The sequence below is a fragment of the Oryzias latipes genome, chromosome 17, assembly GCF_053564925.1.
Source record: "Oryzias latipes strain Hd-rR chromosome 17, Olatipes_Hd-rR_3.1".
NCBI classification, from domain to species: domain Eukaryota; kingdom Metazoa; phylum Chordata; class Actinopteri; order Beloniformes; family Adrianichthyidae; genus Oryzias; species Oryzias latipes.
This window is the reverse complement of record NC_136253.1, coordinates 26,096,612-26,110,769: the sequence shown is the minus strand read 5'-3', so window position 1 is coordinate 26,110,769 and position 14,158 is coordinate 26,096,612. Positions and strand designations below refer to the sequence as shown.

The window sequence follows — 14,158 nt, the reverse complement described above, 5'->3', positions numbered from 1 at the left end:
TAGAAGTCTTGTTTTTACCATGAAATCACCATGAAAACTCCTGGTCTAAAAACAGAATAAAGGACACTAAACTGAAGAAAAAAATCTCTTTAATGTAGTACATTTTTTTGTCCATGGAGCAAGTCATTTTTACTTAACAAGAAATATTATATCCAAAATCTAGAAACAAGTAGCTCCACAAAGCATTCACAAAGGGGAAAGAGCTAATAAAGCTCACTGTTACTGTTACTGTTACTTAAGATTGAACGATATACAGTGAAATAATGTGTATTTTTTTGCAAGGTCTAAGTAATTGGATGGTATTTTTTACCTTTGTATGTACCTACTTGTGGTTATATGATAAGTGACTAAATTAAAACAAAAACCTCATGTTTCCAAAATGATGACAATGAATGCCAGTCTAACTTCTCACCATTTATTAAGCTGTAAAAAAACTTCCTTAAAATTGAATCAAAAACGGTAGTGCTTCCCAGTACCTTCAGAAAACAAATAGCACGTTGAAATGTGTAAAGAAAATTGCATTTGTTCTAATTTTTTAAGCTTTAAATCAAGTTTTCTTTTGTCAAGAACATGGAGCAAAAATGATTGTGACTCGTTTTAATAATAATTTCCTTATATCTAGATCCTAGATCTTATTGAGACAAAAAAAAATCTTGACTGTGCAGATTTTGAGAAAAGTTTGGAAAGATTACAGTTTTTAAAATTTTGCAATAATCAAATATTTTGGTTACAACATCAAGATTACTGCCTTTTTTATTGCAACTAAAGCCAAGCCTGCAATGACTGAAGACTGCTAGTTTAGATCATTTCAAGAAGGATTTGTTGCAAAAATAAATCTCAATAGTATTAAAAAAGTTTTCTGATATTTGACTAAAGAATTATTATTGATTAAGTTACATAGTGGCTGGGTGGCTCGGTTGGTAAGGTGACAAGCTACCATGCAGGAATCCAGGGTTCGATTCCCGGAGGGGAATAAGCAATGGTACTGGGGGGCAATTACCATATCAATGGCGAGCAGTTAACATCACCCAGTGGGGGTCCTTAGGCAAGGCCCTTAACACTACTGCCTCCCGAGCGCGGTTCAGCTGCAGCTCACCGCTCCCCCAGGGGATGGGTCAAATGCGGAGAAGAATTTCCCCATTGAGGGATGAATACAGTATAAATTTATTTATTTATTTTATTTTACATAGTATGACAATCTCTGCTCAGCTGTGTTTTAGGTTTAAATCTATTTTAATTTGTTTGGCTGATGAATGTGTGCGGAGATGTAAGCCCACCGCTGCCACCATGGGCCACTTTGATAACCTGCTCTGCTGTCTGTCGCGTGATTGTTCCCATTGTCAGGCTGATTAGACCCCCACATGCAAGAGTGGCAAAAAAAAGATCTCTCTGCTTTGTCTTTCTCCTCATCAGAAAAGAGCAGCATTGTGCCCCCACCCCATCCTGCCTCTCTCCCCAACACCTCCTTATCTTCCCTTTATCACCCCGGTTTCTCATTTTATCTATCAGTCTTTTGTGGGTTTTACAATCACAGCAACAATCGGCTCATTTGGAAAACCCTCAATTACAGAACTCCATCTCATCTGGTAGCACACACACATATGCATGCATACACACATATGCACATTAAAGAGCTGCTCTACAAAGGTGCTATTAAAATTGGTGAGGCCACGTTTTCCAGCCATCTTCTATTTAAAGAAACTAATGATTAGTTTTCGTTGTGCGTCTTTGTGCTCTCAACAATAGGCATTTCAATATTTCCTGTCAGCGCTTTTGAAAGTAGTCATGTTTTGAATACGCGTGCAGATTTGAAAAGTGGGCCTGAGTGGAATCGGGGGGTGTGACCGCATTGGATGTGCAGCTGAGAAGAAGTGGGGATAAAGATGAGACTGGATAAATATGGGCGGAAAGAATGGCAGCTGGACGAGAGGAAAGATGGCGAAGCGACAAACGTGAGGAAATGAGGGGGATGAGAGAGCAAAAACAGAAGAGAGGAGATAAGGTTATTGAGTTTCTGTCTGTTGCAGTGCATCCACTACCTTGCATGGCACTTCCCAGAACAGAGATCCGTCTTGTGTTAAAAGCTTTGTATCATTTAGTTCAGACCCTTAACATTAATCAATACTGCAGTTATTTCATTTTCTCGTTTGTACCTTGGGCCGCCTCATTCAATAAAGTGGTAATGTGGCCCACTGGCACACTGGCAGATAGCTTCTCATAACATGATTGTCCAGATGTAGACGGAGTCTGTCGCTTTCATTTGACACACTGAAACATCCTCTCATAATGCAGTTTCAAGCACAGACTTTACAGTTTATAGCCTCGTATTCATAGAGATTCACATGCATACGCCTTCATTTCTTGCTCTTGGAAAAAAAAAGCCATTTTTGTAGCGTTCCTTAACACAACCAACTTTGAGGCTTTCCGTTCTGCACAGGGCTGCGTTTTTTTCTGATGAATGTAAAAGGCTTGCAGTTAAATGAATGCGAATGTGATTAGTTAATTATGTTCTTTCAGCGGCAAACTGAAGACCGCTCCCGAATGTTTGGCTCTGTGAGACTCCATGACTTGAGCCGCCATCCTGTCAGTGTGTGTGCTCGGCCAGTGAGGAGCACGTGATGATGCTGCTCCGAGCGAAAGAGGATTCATTGTATCATGAGTGTGTGGCTGTGTGGGTGTGTTTGGGCTGCCAGCAGACAAAAAGAGATAAAACGAGCTAATATACAACATGAGGGTGCGTGCGGTCTCTTTTATCAGTCACCTCTGTTATCTTTTTACTTGCAGGGATAATTCTGCATGCCAGATAACAGCAAAAGATAGCAGTGTGAATGTGTGTGCGCACATGCCTGTTTCACATCGACCTTTGAGCCTCCGTAAGACGATGAGTGTGTTTCATTGTCCTGCACTCGACTGCATCTAACAGCTTAGACCTGAGGGTGATGCTCTCCATCAGAGACACAAGCACATTTTCAAACACAAACAGTGAACAATAAGAAGTCAAATTAGCTTGTAGGGTTCTTCAACAAATTTGGGAGTAATTGTCTAAAAATGTGCACATCATGTATGCAGGATCTGTCAATCTCTTTAAGTTTCAGCAAATGTCCTCCATCTCTGATCTGAGCTTTAGTCATCCCTGTGAGATCTGTCCCTGCAAGTGGCTTTCTCCCACACACACACACACACACAGACACACGCACACACAGGGTGACACACAACAACCAGTGTGGAGATAAATGTGACCAGCAGTCCTCACCCCTAGCAGAAGAAAATCCAATTCCCTTTCACTTTTATCCCTGAGACTAATGTTACTGTCAAAGAAGACACCACAACCAGAGAGCAGGCGACTCTGTTTGTGTGCGTGTGTGTGTGTATTTGCTGCAGTGAGATAGTGAATTCATTTAAGGTGATGTATTGCTGTCTTTACCTACAATCTTACTGTAGGCCTCGGTGGTGTTGTTCCTGCCTTTCCTGACACCCGCCTGACCCCCTCCTTCCACAAGTCCTCATTCTCTTTGCTCTGTCTTCATGTCTCCTTCTTACATTTCTTTTTCTCCAACACTTCCTTGAATTTCTGTCTTTTCCTGTCGTTACTTCATTTTTTTCCTGCCAGCTCCAACTCCTTCCTCAACTTTTCCCTAAAGCTACGTACACACTAGGCATATGATGGGTTTCAAGAATGCAATGAGCGCAAGTTTTTGAACATAAAAGATTGAAACACACATATACGTGCGTTTACATAGACTTTTTATTGTAAGTGGCCGCTCAAACGCACATTTACGGATGTAGCATAAGTTGCATCTTGAATCATACATTTAGATAAGCTCAAAATGTTGTTATATCTAACGCAAAGTTTTTTACATGATTACAAGTAAGCATACATTTTTTTTTTCTTTTTTACCATTTTTTTAAGCGTTTCCAACTCCCTTCCCGCTCGTTTTCCCTCCTTCTGTTTTCCTGTCTTTATCTCTCCCTTAGGTTTTTCTCCCAGCATCACTGAGGTCTGATTTAGGAAACGTGAACTATTCATCATAACTGACACAGTCTGTGTTTACAAGCTGTGCACACTCAAACACACACACACATTTCTAAGTGCACACAGTGTGTTTGTGATTGGCAAAGCCTGACTGTGGTGTGGGGGTGGGGGGAGACAGGCTGGTGTTTTTTCGCATGGGTGTGTGATTGCAGGCACTTTGTTAATCATTTGTAAGCCCCAACAGACGCCATGCGGGGGATCATAGTGCATGGGGCATGTCAGTCACAGGCACACACTCATGCAGGTGCTGCGCCACACAAACACAAACCTCCTCCCTTGAGGCTGATTAGTATTCATGAGATCTCAGGACCCCCATCCCCCTAGAACATGCGCACTCAAACACACATATTCTAGTGGACTGGTCTATTCTAATTATCTCCTGGCGTTTATGGAGAGGGCTGATTAGAAGCTGTCAGTGTGACTGATGACGACATGCCATGTTATCCTCCAGAGAGAAGCAGGGAGATGGAGAGATCGTCCGGTCACAGCTGAGGACTCTGCTTCTTCTCTGCCCTCGTTTCAACATGGTTTGGGCATTTATTTCTTGTAACTAACTGTCTTATCTTCTGCCTGTGTAGGTAAGCCGGTGATGATCATAACAGAGTTCATGGAAAATGGATCTCTGGACACTTTTCTCAAGGTGAGTCGTGCCTCAGGTGGAACAACGGCACTTGTGTGCCTTCCAAGGCCAGAACCATGAGAACAAGGAGAAAACGATTTCCCAACTGGAAAGATTTTATGAGCAGTGATTGATGTTCTGGAGGGCATATCTTTTTAAAATTTGATAAAAAGAAACTTAAAGCTAGTGAATTTAATCAAGGTAAAAGTTTGTTTCATTAAAAAAAAATTGCCTCTACAAATTTGAGCGTTCCCTTTGTGTTAAGGGAGCAAGAAAATTCCCCTAATCCAGAAATAAATGAATTTTAGATTAGTGACTCAATGTCAATAATCCCACTTAACAAAAACAGACAGAGAAGTAGACAGAAACATTTGAGCTGCTGTGGGTTCTCTGGTTTTTCATTTTTCATGGGTCTGTACCTGCTGTGCTAAATGTCCATTTCCTCAGGACATAACTGCAGCAGACTGCTTACAAATGGGCAAAACTCTTTTATTTTTATCTTGGTACTAAAGACCACTGCAGAAAGACATTTGATTTATCCTTTCTAAATAAAATGCAGCAAAAAAATACCTTCGGAAATGTCTTCATGAAATTATCATTACAAAGAAAGAGAATTTTAGAATTAAATCCCCAATAAATACTTAAATATGTCACTGCTTAACACCTTCATGCCTGAGTTTATTTCCAATTATATATTTTAAAAATGCTGACATTTTTTTCTCTAATTCAAGTAATGCTGAATTAAGTGGAGTCCTGGATTTAGGGATTTGTTTCAAATAAGCAACATATGGAGAGGTTTCTTTTTTTTTCCTTATCAGGAGATAGGTCTTTATAAGTTGCTAAACAAGTTGAAGTGGCGCTACCTTATTAATAAAAAGTAAAATAATCGACTTTGTATGTAACAGTAATTACTGACATGAATTAATTTTTAAAAAGATAATTATCCCTTCTTGGTGTCCTTTCATAAACCTTCAAATTTATCAAACTAGCAACTGGTTTGTGGTTTGTGAAGGTTAATTAAAGCACAAAGGATTTGTGTGTGTGTGTGCATGCAGTGGCAGATACATTAGAAGGACACCGAGCTGTAAATCTGATACTTTGTTCTATTAATCTGTAAGGGCTCAGGTATTGATTTAGCTGAGGAGCCTTGATTTGTGTTTTGCATAAAGCCAGATGAATGGCGTGCTGCAGTCCTGTTGAGCCTCACGGTTGACATCCGTCTGATTCATATTCGGAGTTGTTTGTCAGCCTGTAAAATCACTGCGGCGCTGCAGAGCCATTAAGGCTGTGATTATGGGCTGGATGCTAAATAGATGCCAATCCCATCGGCAACACTGAAGTACAATTAAGTGACAAATGCAAAAAGCCTAAAGAATAACATGGAGTACGCGCATGGACAGTCGATCACAGAAGGCCTCACACACAACAGATGCATGTGCTTTAATACACGATGCATTAAGGAAACAGGTCTTCAAAGTGTCTGCAGTGTTTCCATTGTTATACGAAAGTCCGTTTTTTATGTCCGAATTTCTGCTTTTCCTCTTTAACCGTTACCCGTGGTCCAATTTTTCATTTGCTTCAGTTTTCTCATTAAAAATAGCAAAGTTAAGTTTTTAATATTTGCCAAAAATATGAAAATGTTCTACCTCTGCCATCCAGCCTTTGTGTCCTACATTTGTCCCCTCCCTGCCTCCCTGTCATGCCCACCCATCCTCCTTCTTCCTGGCAATGCAATGTGCTGGGCAGATTGATAGAGGAAGTCTGTAGGTTTGTTAGACAGTCCAATCAATCAGCATCTCACAAAACCACCGGCTAATTAACTTACTCCACAGCTGCTGAGGCAGAGGGAAAGAAGACAGACAGAGAGGAAAGGAGGGCGGTCCGCAGATGCAGAAAATGAAGGAGGATAGATAGATGGAGCCTGAGTCAAAGTATTACAGAGTTTTGCTCTCGAAGCCAACAACTGAGGAGTTAGGGAGATGGATGGAGAGATTGGAGAAGAAGAGATGATATAAAGGAGAGACGGTGACCGATAACATGAATGGGTCTTTAACAGGGGCTGTTGGCCCGGCGCTGAAATAATTGGCAGAAGAAGGTGAGCTGGGCAGTCATCGATCAGCAGGCTGTACTCTCTGCCAAAGACAGCGCAAAACTGAGCTCCGCGTGGGCACACGGTCAGTGTTAAAGAGGAAAGTTTTGTCTGATTTGTCAGATTCAATCCTCTGCAGACAGGTTTCCTTTGTTTGTGATCCTCCATTGATCCATAGAAGGAGAAATTTATCTTTTACTTAACACCCTCCTTAGGGAGGTCAAAGGATGGGGTTAGCAGAGCTGAAGGAGGTTCAGAGTGCTGCTAAGGGACTCTCCAAAAGTGTAAAATGATGCTATTAATTTGTGAGTCCTGGCTTGGACCTTCAACTATAGCTGGATGTCAAAGTTTACTTCAATGTACATTTATGTATTTATTTTTGTTTATTTTCCAGAAACATGATGGCCAGTTCACAATCATCCAGCTGGTCGGCATGCTGCGCGGCATCGCCTCAGGTATGAAGTACCTGTCAGACATGAGCTACGTTCACAGAGATCTGGCTGCTCGAAACATCCTGGTGAACAGCAACCTGGTGTGCAAAGTGTCTGACTTTGGATTGAGCCGAGTTCTGGAGGACGATCCCGAGGCGGCTTACACTACAAGGGTAGGAAAAAACGGAAATTGAATTTATTGTAAACATGGATGAAAATAACAGCCTTCTCACAATCTTATACTGTATTACCAAGATCAGACTTTTGCACAAAGAACAAGTTTAATCTTGCAGAAATGCTGAATTAAGGGAAAGCTGCACAGACACACTGTTCCTTTAATATTTTTACTTTGATGCAGTCAAATCAGTCATTAGTGACAGCAGCATCCTCTCACATAGCTCAGGGATGAAGGCGAAACACAAACATCAGTGAGTCGAGCCACTGTGGAGTAACTCATCTAAAATGTCCACAAGGAGATGGCGTTATTCATATTCATAGGAAGTGTTGAGATTGTCATTCTTAATACGGTATTAGCATTGCCCCTAGGTGGAGTGTGCGAGTAGCTGACTGCTCTATTGCAGTCTCACAAACTCCCTCTGATGTCAGTAGACCTTGATGGAGCTGGAGGCGCTTGGGGGGGGGGGGGGAGTGGGGGGAAAACTGAGACTTAGATCCAGGGAACAGGGGAAAACAGAAGAATGATCCAATGAGAGCATTCGGGGGGGAAAAAGATGGTGGGGGTGGACAGGGAGTGGTGAAAACAAAAGTACAGTGGAGCCAGAGTGACTTGGCAGCTTTGTCTTTTATTTGACTTTCACCAAGCAGAGATGGAGAATGCTACAGGAGGTGGTGCAGAGGTAGCTGCTGCATGTTAAAAAGCTGAGGCAAGCTGACAGAGGTGTGTTAGAGTGAAGAAACAAAGGAGGAGGGGGTATTATTACCCGTTTGTACATTCAGGAGCCAAGGAATAAACCTTTTGATCTGTGCATCAACAACAAAGACAAAGGAATAAGAAGAGAAGAGACAACATGGCAGAGGGAACACTGAGAATACTGTGTCTGCTTGTTCAGAGCATTATGAGAACAGTGTGCAGTTTTGCTTAGTCGTATAATCTTTCCCCACTTTGTTCTTAAGCAGCTGCACAAAAGTGACTGGGCAGCCTGTTGACATTCACAAGTTCAGTGTGACCTACTTTATGTGTGAACTCTTTTAGGGGGGGAAGATCCCCATCAGATGGACCGCTCCAGAGGCCATAGCCTACAGGAAGTTCACCTCAGCAAGTGACGTGTGGAGTTACGGAATCGTCATGTGGGAGGTGGTCTCATACGGAGAGCGACCATACTGGGAGATGTCCAATCAGGATGTGAGACACCCTGGCCATGCCAGTGTTTTACGTTAAATCCAGCATGTACAGTGTGCAACACTTTGTGTATTTCGTCTTCACTGTGTAGGTGATCAAAGCAATAGATGAGGGTTACCGTCTTCCCGCTCCTATGGATTGTCCTGTGGTGCTGCACCAACTCATGTTGGACTGCTGGGAGAAGAGCCGCAGTGACAGACCAAAGTTTGGACAGATTGTCACAATTCTGGACAAACTTATCAGAAACCCAGCCAGCCTCAGAGAGCTGGCTAAAAGCCTAGTATGGTGAGTCTGAGAAATGCACAAACTAAAACTGGCAATGTGTCCCATCACACAAAAACAAATCATGCACTAAGCAAACACAGTTGTTTGATAGAAAAGTTGTTGGAGCTTTTACAATAGATGCAAAAGTTGAGCTAAAAATAATTCAATAAAAATAAAAAGATATAGGGTTGGGGTTTGACATATCTTGTGATTTCTGCCTTCACTAAACCTCTAAATTCCCAAGTTGTTCTGTATGCATCTACAGAATGTCTTTTATTTCTACATTTACACTTTTTTTTTCACCTCAGGCAGAGAGCTGATGCTGAGATTCAGATCAGGCCATGTTGGAATCCCTTTTCAAAACAGACGTTCTAAACAGAAAGAAAACAATTCCCAGCATAACTGAGCAGACAGCAAAAGCTCAAAAACATCCCCCAGACAGTACATAAACGAGGCACATGACAGGAAAACAGAGTCCTACACAAAGGATTCTTCTGTAAAGACTTGTAAAAAGAATTTCAGAAACGTAGAAGTGTAATCTGTTTCTTGGGGAAAAAAGTATATTTTCCAGGTTGGTGCACATAAAAGACCCACTTTGATCATCCTTGGGTCTTTAAACATTAATTTTATAGATAATTTCACACATTTCAAAACAAAAAAGTATATTGTTAAAAAATTAGCAAAAAAACTATAGATTTTACTCACTAATAGAATTTTTTCTGTAAGTAAAGCAAAAATTCCTGTTAAAATGCAGTTTGTTGTGTTGTTTTTACATGGTAAAATATCCATCATTGAGTAAGTTGTTTGTTGCGTCCCAGCAGTGAGGACCCGTCCAGCCCAGAGTTCAGCGTGAGTACTGTGGATGAGTGGCTGGATGCCATCAAGATGGGCCAGTACAAGGAGAATTTCTCCAGTTCGGGATACGTCAGCTTGGACTCCATCCTCTACATTAGTGTCAGGTATAGATGTGCAATCTCTCAAAATGAAACACTCAAAATGTCAATCCTGTCAGCAGGACACTTACTAGATTCCATTTCACAACAGATACCTATTTTCACAAGACCTTTCTGTGCTGTCCTCTGTTTAATAAGATTTATTGTCTGCTTTCTGTGTAGTGAGCTGGTTAAGATGGGAGTGACTCTGGCTGGCCATCAGAAGAAGATTTTGTCCAGCGTGCAGAGCCTGCAGACCCAGGGGACGCACATCCAAGTATAACAGTTTTCCCATGAACACAGTGAGACTGGATGCTCCTGTGAAGGGTCTCCCCACTGAAATGGATTAGCAATGGATACTCTGCGCTTTAGCCTCCATTGATTTTAAGACACACTTAGATGGAGACAACATGGACGCTTGACTCCTTCACCACCTTGTGCTCCCTGTCCTCTGTGGACACTTCTGGCTTCAGCACTCAGAGTCCCAGCAGCACCATCACCATACTGGAAAAAACAGAGAGACACGTTTCCAACGGCAACGTCACGCCTTCAGCATCCAAGAACATTTCCTGACGTATCAGCTTAAAAAAAGAAGAAGAAAAAAACGAAAAATTAAAAAACGAAAAATATAAAAAAAAAAACATTCTAGTGATCATCATTGTTCGTGATGTGTACAGTTGGCTTTTATCGCCTTTTTTGTTTGTCTCTGAGATATATCACAATGAAGGATTTAAAAAGGGTCAGATGATACAGTATGTATTTGTGCAGGAGTATGTTAATATGGGCAGCGTGTGCCACAGCCGTAGAAATGGACCTAACGTTTGTATTGGTGGTGACGGTTATACTGCTCAGCTAAACACAGGAAATATCACTCTGTGTATTTACAGCCTCTTCTATGGCTCTCTGATCACAGAAATGAGCCAAAACAGTTGATGACATGAATGTGCTGGGGGTGGGAGGGTAAAGTGAAACTGGACCTGAGGGATGTAGATTTCGCTAGGTAAGATGGCGGTATGATTTGTTTCAAATAGGGTATTTAGCCAGGACAAGGGCTTCCTAGAGATTGCTTTCAAACACGCTTCCATAGCAACTAGACATAGTGTACGATAAGTAGTCTGCCTGCACATGCAATGTGACTGCAAACATGCAACAAAAAAGGATAAGATGTTTTTCTTCCATTGTTTTTTCTGTGTTTTACAGTACAGAGTTTTCAGGACGTTCTCAAAGTTTTGCCTTTCTGTATATCAGACGTTTTAGGATGGTTGGGGGTTTGTGGAAGGTCATGCAGAAGTTGAGGGTTTGCAGGCTTGTGCCATGTACAGCAACCTTCTTCATCTGGATAATGAACCGCTACCCCAACTGTGAGCTTTCCTTTCATGAGTCCCTGTCATTGAATGGTCAACACTAACAATGATTAGAGTGATCTGTGTTTCCCAAAAAACTCTGCTTGGTCAAATGGAGCCCAGTAATGGAGCCCTCTATCAAGATAAAGTGTTTTTTTTTTAGATGTGCCACTACTCTACCAGAAGGTAAATCTTCCTTAAAGAAAGACGTGTGTGTCATGTACAGTCTCACTTTTTTGTTGTTCTAACAAATTTGAATTCTTCATATTTTCAAACAAGATAAAGTCTCAAAAATAAGTTTACAGTAAAAAAGAAGCTTTTATCCACATTAGAAGGAAACAGCTGCTTCTCACAGCTTTATGTAAAAGGATCCTTTCTTTACACACAGTAATAATGACCCTGAGCCTGCGTTTGATGTATTGTAAAGCTCTTGATTCATGTGGTGACCAGTAGGACCAGTGGCATAAAGTACAGTGTATACCATTGTATCATAATGTAAAATATGTACAGTGTTGATTTCCAATGGTAGAATGTTTGTAATGATAACAATGATGTACTTTTATTGTGAGAAAGAGATTTCCGAGGTTCTTGTTCAGGGGCAGGAGTTGCAGGAGGAAAGTAAAGATTTGCTAATCTGAATAAAGGAATGTAGCATGATGCAAAGCTTCAGCCTTGATAGACAGGGGGCCGTGACTGCAGTGTCTATGATAGCGTTAGAATGAGTAGAATGGACTCTCCTTATTCATGCACTTACTATATTTCATATCCACCCTAAACAGTCAATAGTTGCAGTTTTCAGCCAGAGTTTAAACACTTGTTCTAAAGACAAAAGGTGAAAAGGTGAAGGGGAAAATTAAAAAAAGAAATTATTCAACCTTGCCACCTTTTTCTCCATCTATTATATCCACTTCCAGATTTAGGTCATGCTTGAGTTGCTGCACCTCAAATCAAAACTCTTTTTATTCTGGTCTTTTAGAGTTTAGTCTTCTTTTCTCAGTAAACATTATACTTTGTGCACTTAAAAAAAGATTTTGGAGTCTAAATCAGTGAATTTGTAAAACTGGTCCCCCAAAATGGGTCTATAAAGAAGTCACAAGGATAGAGGATTGATGGTCACAAGCTGACCAAAGGACTGTGTTTTAAAGATGGATCAGAACCAACTGTCTGGACAGAGGTAACATAAATATTTAAGGATTAAAATAGGTGGATATTTATTTTATAGAGATAGTTTGGGTGTGGTTCTGTCAATGTAATCATATGTACATGAGTTCTCAGGCTTGACAATGTAAGCACCCTCATATGGCAAAAACAAGCTTGAAAGATTATTGGCATCCAACTGCTCTTTGCATAGTTTCCAAAAGCCAACAGTCTCAAAAAAGGAACGCCCCATGACGGTTTGGAGGGGGGAGGGTAGGAATGGAGCTGAGGAGGTCTCTCCATCCTCTAAAAGCAGCAGTGTTATAGCATACAAAATGCAGAAACCAGAGCTGTTGAGCTTTGTTTTGTCTCTGTGGTATTTTTGACCAAAGCATGTCACGGATACTTGATTAAAACCTCAGGAAATTTCACCAACTTGAAAGCATGTTTATGTCCTTTTGGAAAAAATGCCGGACTCAAGATGTAAACCTGACAATCTCACCTTTATGATTATGTTCCATCTTCCATGCGATGATGGGTGTTTTGGCCGACGTAGCAGTTAGTGTTTAGGGGTTAACTGCCAGTAGAGGGCAAGAAAAAGTAACATCTGTACTTGTGTTTTTCTACCCCAGTGTTTTATAAAAAAAAACTTACCCACTAAAAATTAAGAAGAAATTCTCCTTCCCAAACACTTTCACCTCTATTTCACCTCATCAGCTGGAAAAACTAAAAACAAGCAAATGAAAACTTGTGAGAGTGCAAAAGTGTTCATTCTACTCTTGCTAACTCTATGATTTCCTTCTAGCGGACAATGTTTGACCGCTGACCTTTTAGATGCCTTATTTACTCAGCTGTTGTTATTTTCTGTTGTCATTTAGCTTTTTTAATCAACAATGCTATTTATCTCAGCTTAAAGTGGAGCTCACATCACCACCGTCATCTCAGCCCTTCACCATCCTCTTCCTCACAACACTTTAAATTCTGCAACCAAAATTAAGTCATCCTAAAATACTTTCAATCCTATAGAAGACCTGTAAAATTGAAAGACTTGAAGACCTTGTTTTCAATTATAACTGGCTTGAAAATGGCTTTTGTCATCAAGGGAAAAACACCCAATGAATCATTATAAATGACCATAAAATAAAGTTCTGTTGTAAGTTTCCTTAATTTTACAGAGCTTTTCAACTTTCTTCAGTAAGAGAGATCAGACATGCTTTTCTCTTTTTGTCACAATTGTATGTCCAACATTTCCATTGCCGTTGTGCCAAGGTTACCTGTGTGGGCTGGTTTGCTTGATATCAACTAAAGTGTTTGTTTCCATTTTTCCCCTTAAAAAATCAGTTATTTCCACAAAACAATTTAGAGACTTTTGGCTCACTGTCTCCTTTGTCCCACTCTCTCTTATTCTTTGGCCACCATTTGATGCATATTTGTTTCCATGCCAGTTTCCTCAGCGCTGCTTGTTGTAAAGGGTGTAGGCATTCTAATGTCTTTCATGTTGCTGTAATAAATATGCTAATATTTCTAATTTCTCACCTGAAGGCTGCTGTGTCTTTTTTGTTTCCCACAGTCTGCTGAACAGCATTCAGCACAGCTCACTTCAAGAAAGTAATGGTGCTGAATTTAAAAGTATCTTACTTGTCACCTAGCAAACTATCATTTGATTTGTCTTGACAGCCACTATTAAACTGCCTATTAGGCTTTACAAATGTTTTACGAAAATATAATTTTCTAAAAATCCACACATTTTTTTTCCTAAGACCCAGAAAAACAGTTTCTTTTGTGGTAAATTTGTTAATAGCGCTCTGATCCTATTTCGATCTATTGTAAACGCATCCCTAGTGGTCATTTACTTATAATTATCTGTATTTTGGCACAATCACAAAATGTGTCGTTCTGTAGGACATAGTTTCTTCAGAGCAGCAGTAGTTCATTAGAAAATTAACCTCT

The 14,158-nt window shown here is 40.5% G+C and overlaps 1 protein-coding gene across 4 annotated transcripts in view; it reads left to right on the top strand.

Annotated features, from left to right (window-relative positions):
* epha4b (eph receptor A4b) overlaps window positions 1-13,743 on the top strand; it is a 90,995-nt gene extending 77,252 nt beyond the window's left edge. For 2 of the 4 annotated variants that reach the window (XM_078935653.1, XM_020710990.2), the window contains 6 exons: window positions 4,612-4,673; window positions 7,136-7,345; window positions 8,386-8,535; window positions 8,624-8,817; window positions 9,618-9,755; window positions 9,912-13,743. In XM_078935653.1, coding sequence (XP_078791779.1) covers window positions 4,612-4,673; window positions 7,136-7,345; window positions 8,386-8,535; window positions 8,624-8,817; window positions 9,618-9,755; window positions 9,912-10,011 — 854 coding nt within the window. In that variant the 3' untranslated portion in view covers window positions 10,012-13,743. Of the gene's footprint in view, window positions 1-4,611; window positions 4,674-7,135; window positions 7,346-8,385; window positions 8,536-8,623; window positions 8,818-9,614; window positions 9,756-9,911 lie in introns of all 4 variants that reach the window. The other 2 variants (XM_011486671.4, XM_020710989.2) reach the window with 1 other exon arrangement.
* Window positions 13,744-14,158: the final 415 nt, after the last annotated feature.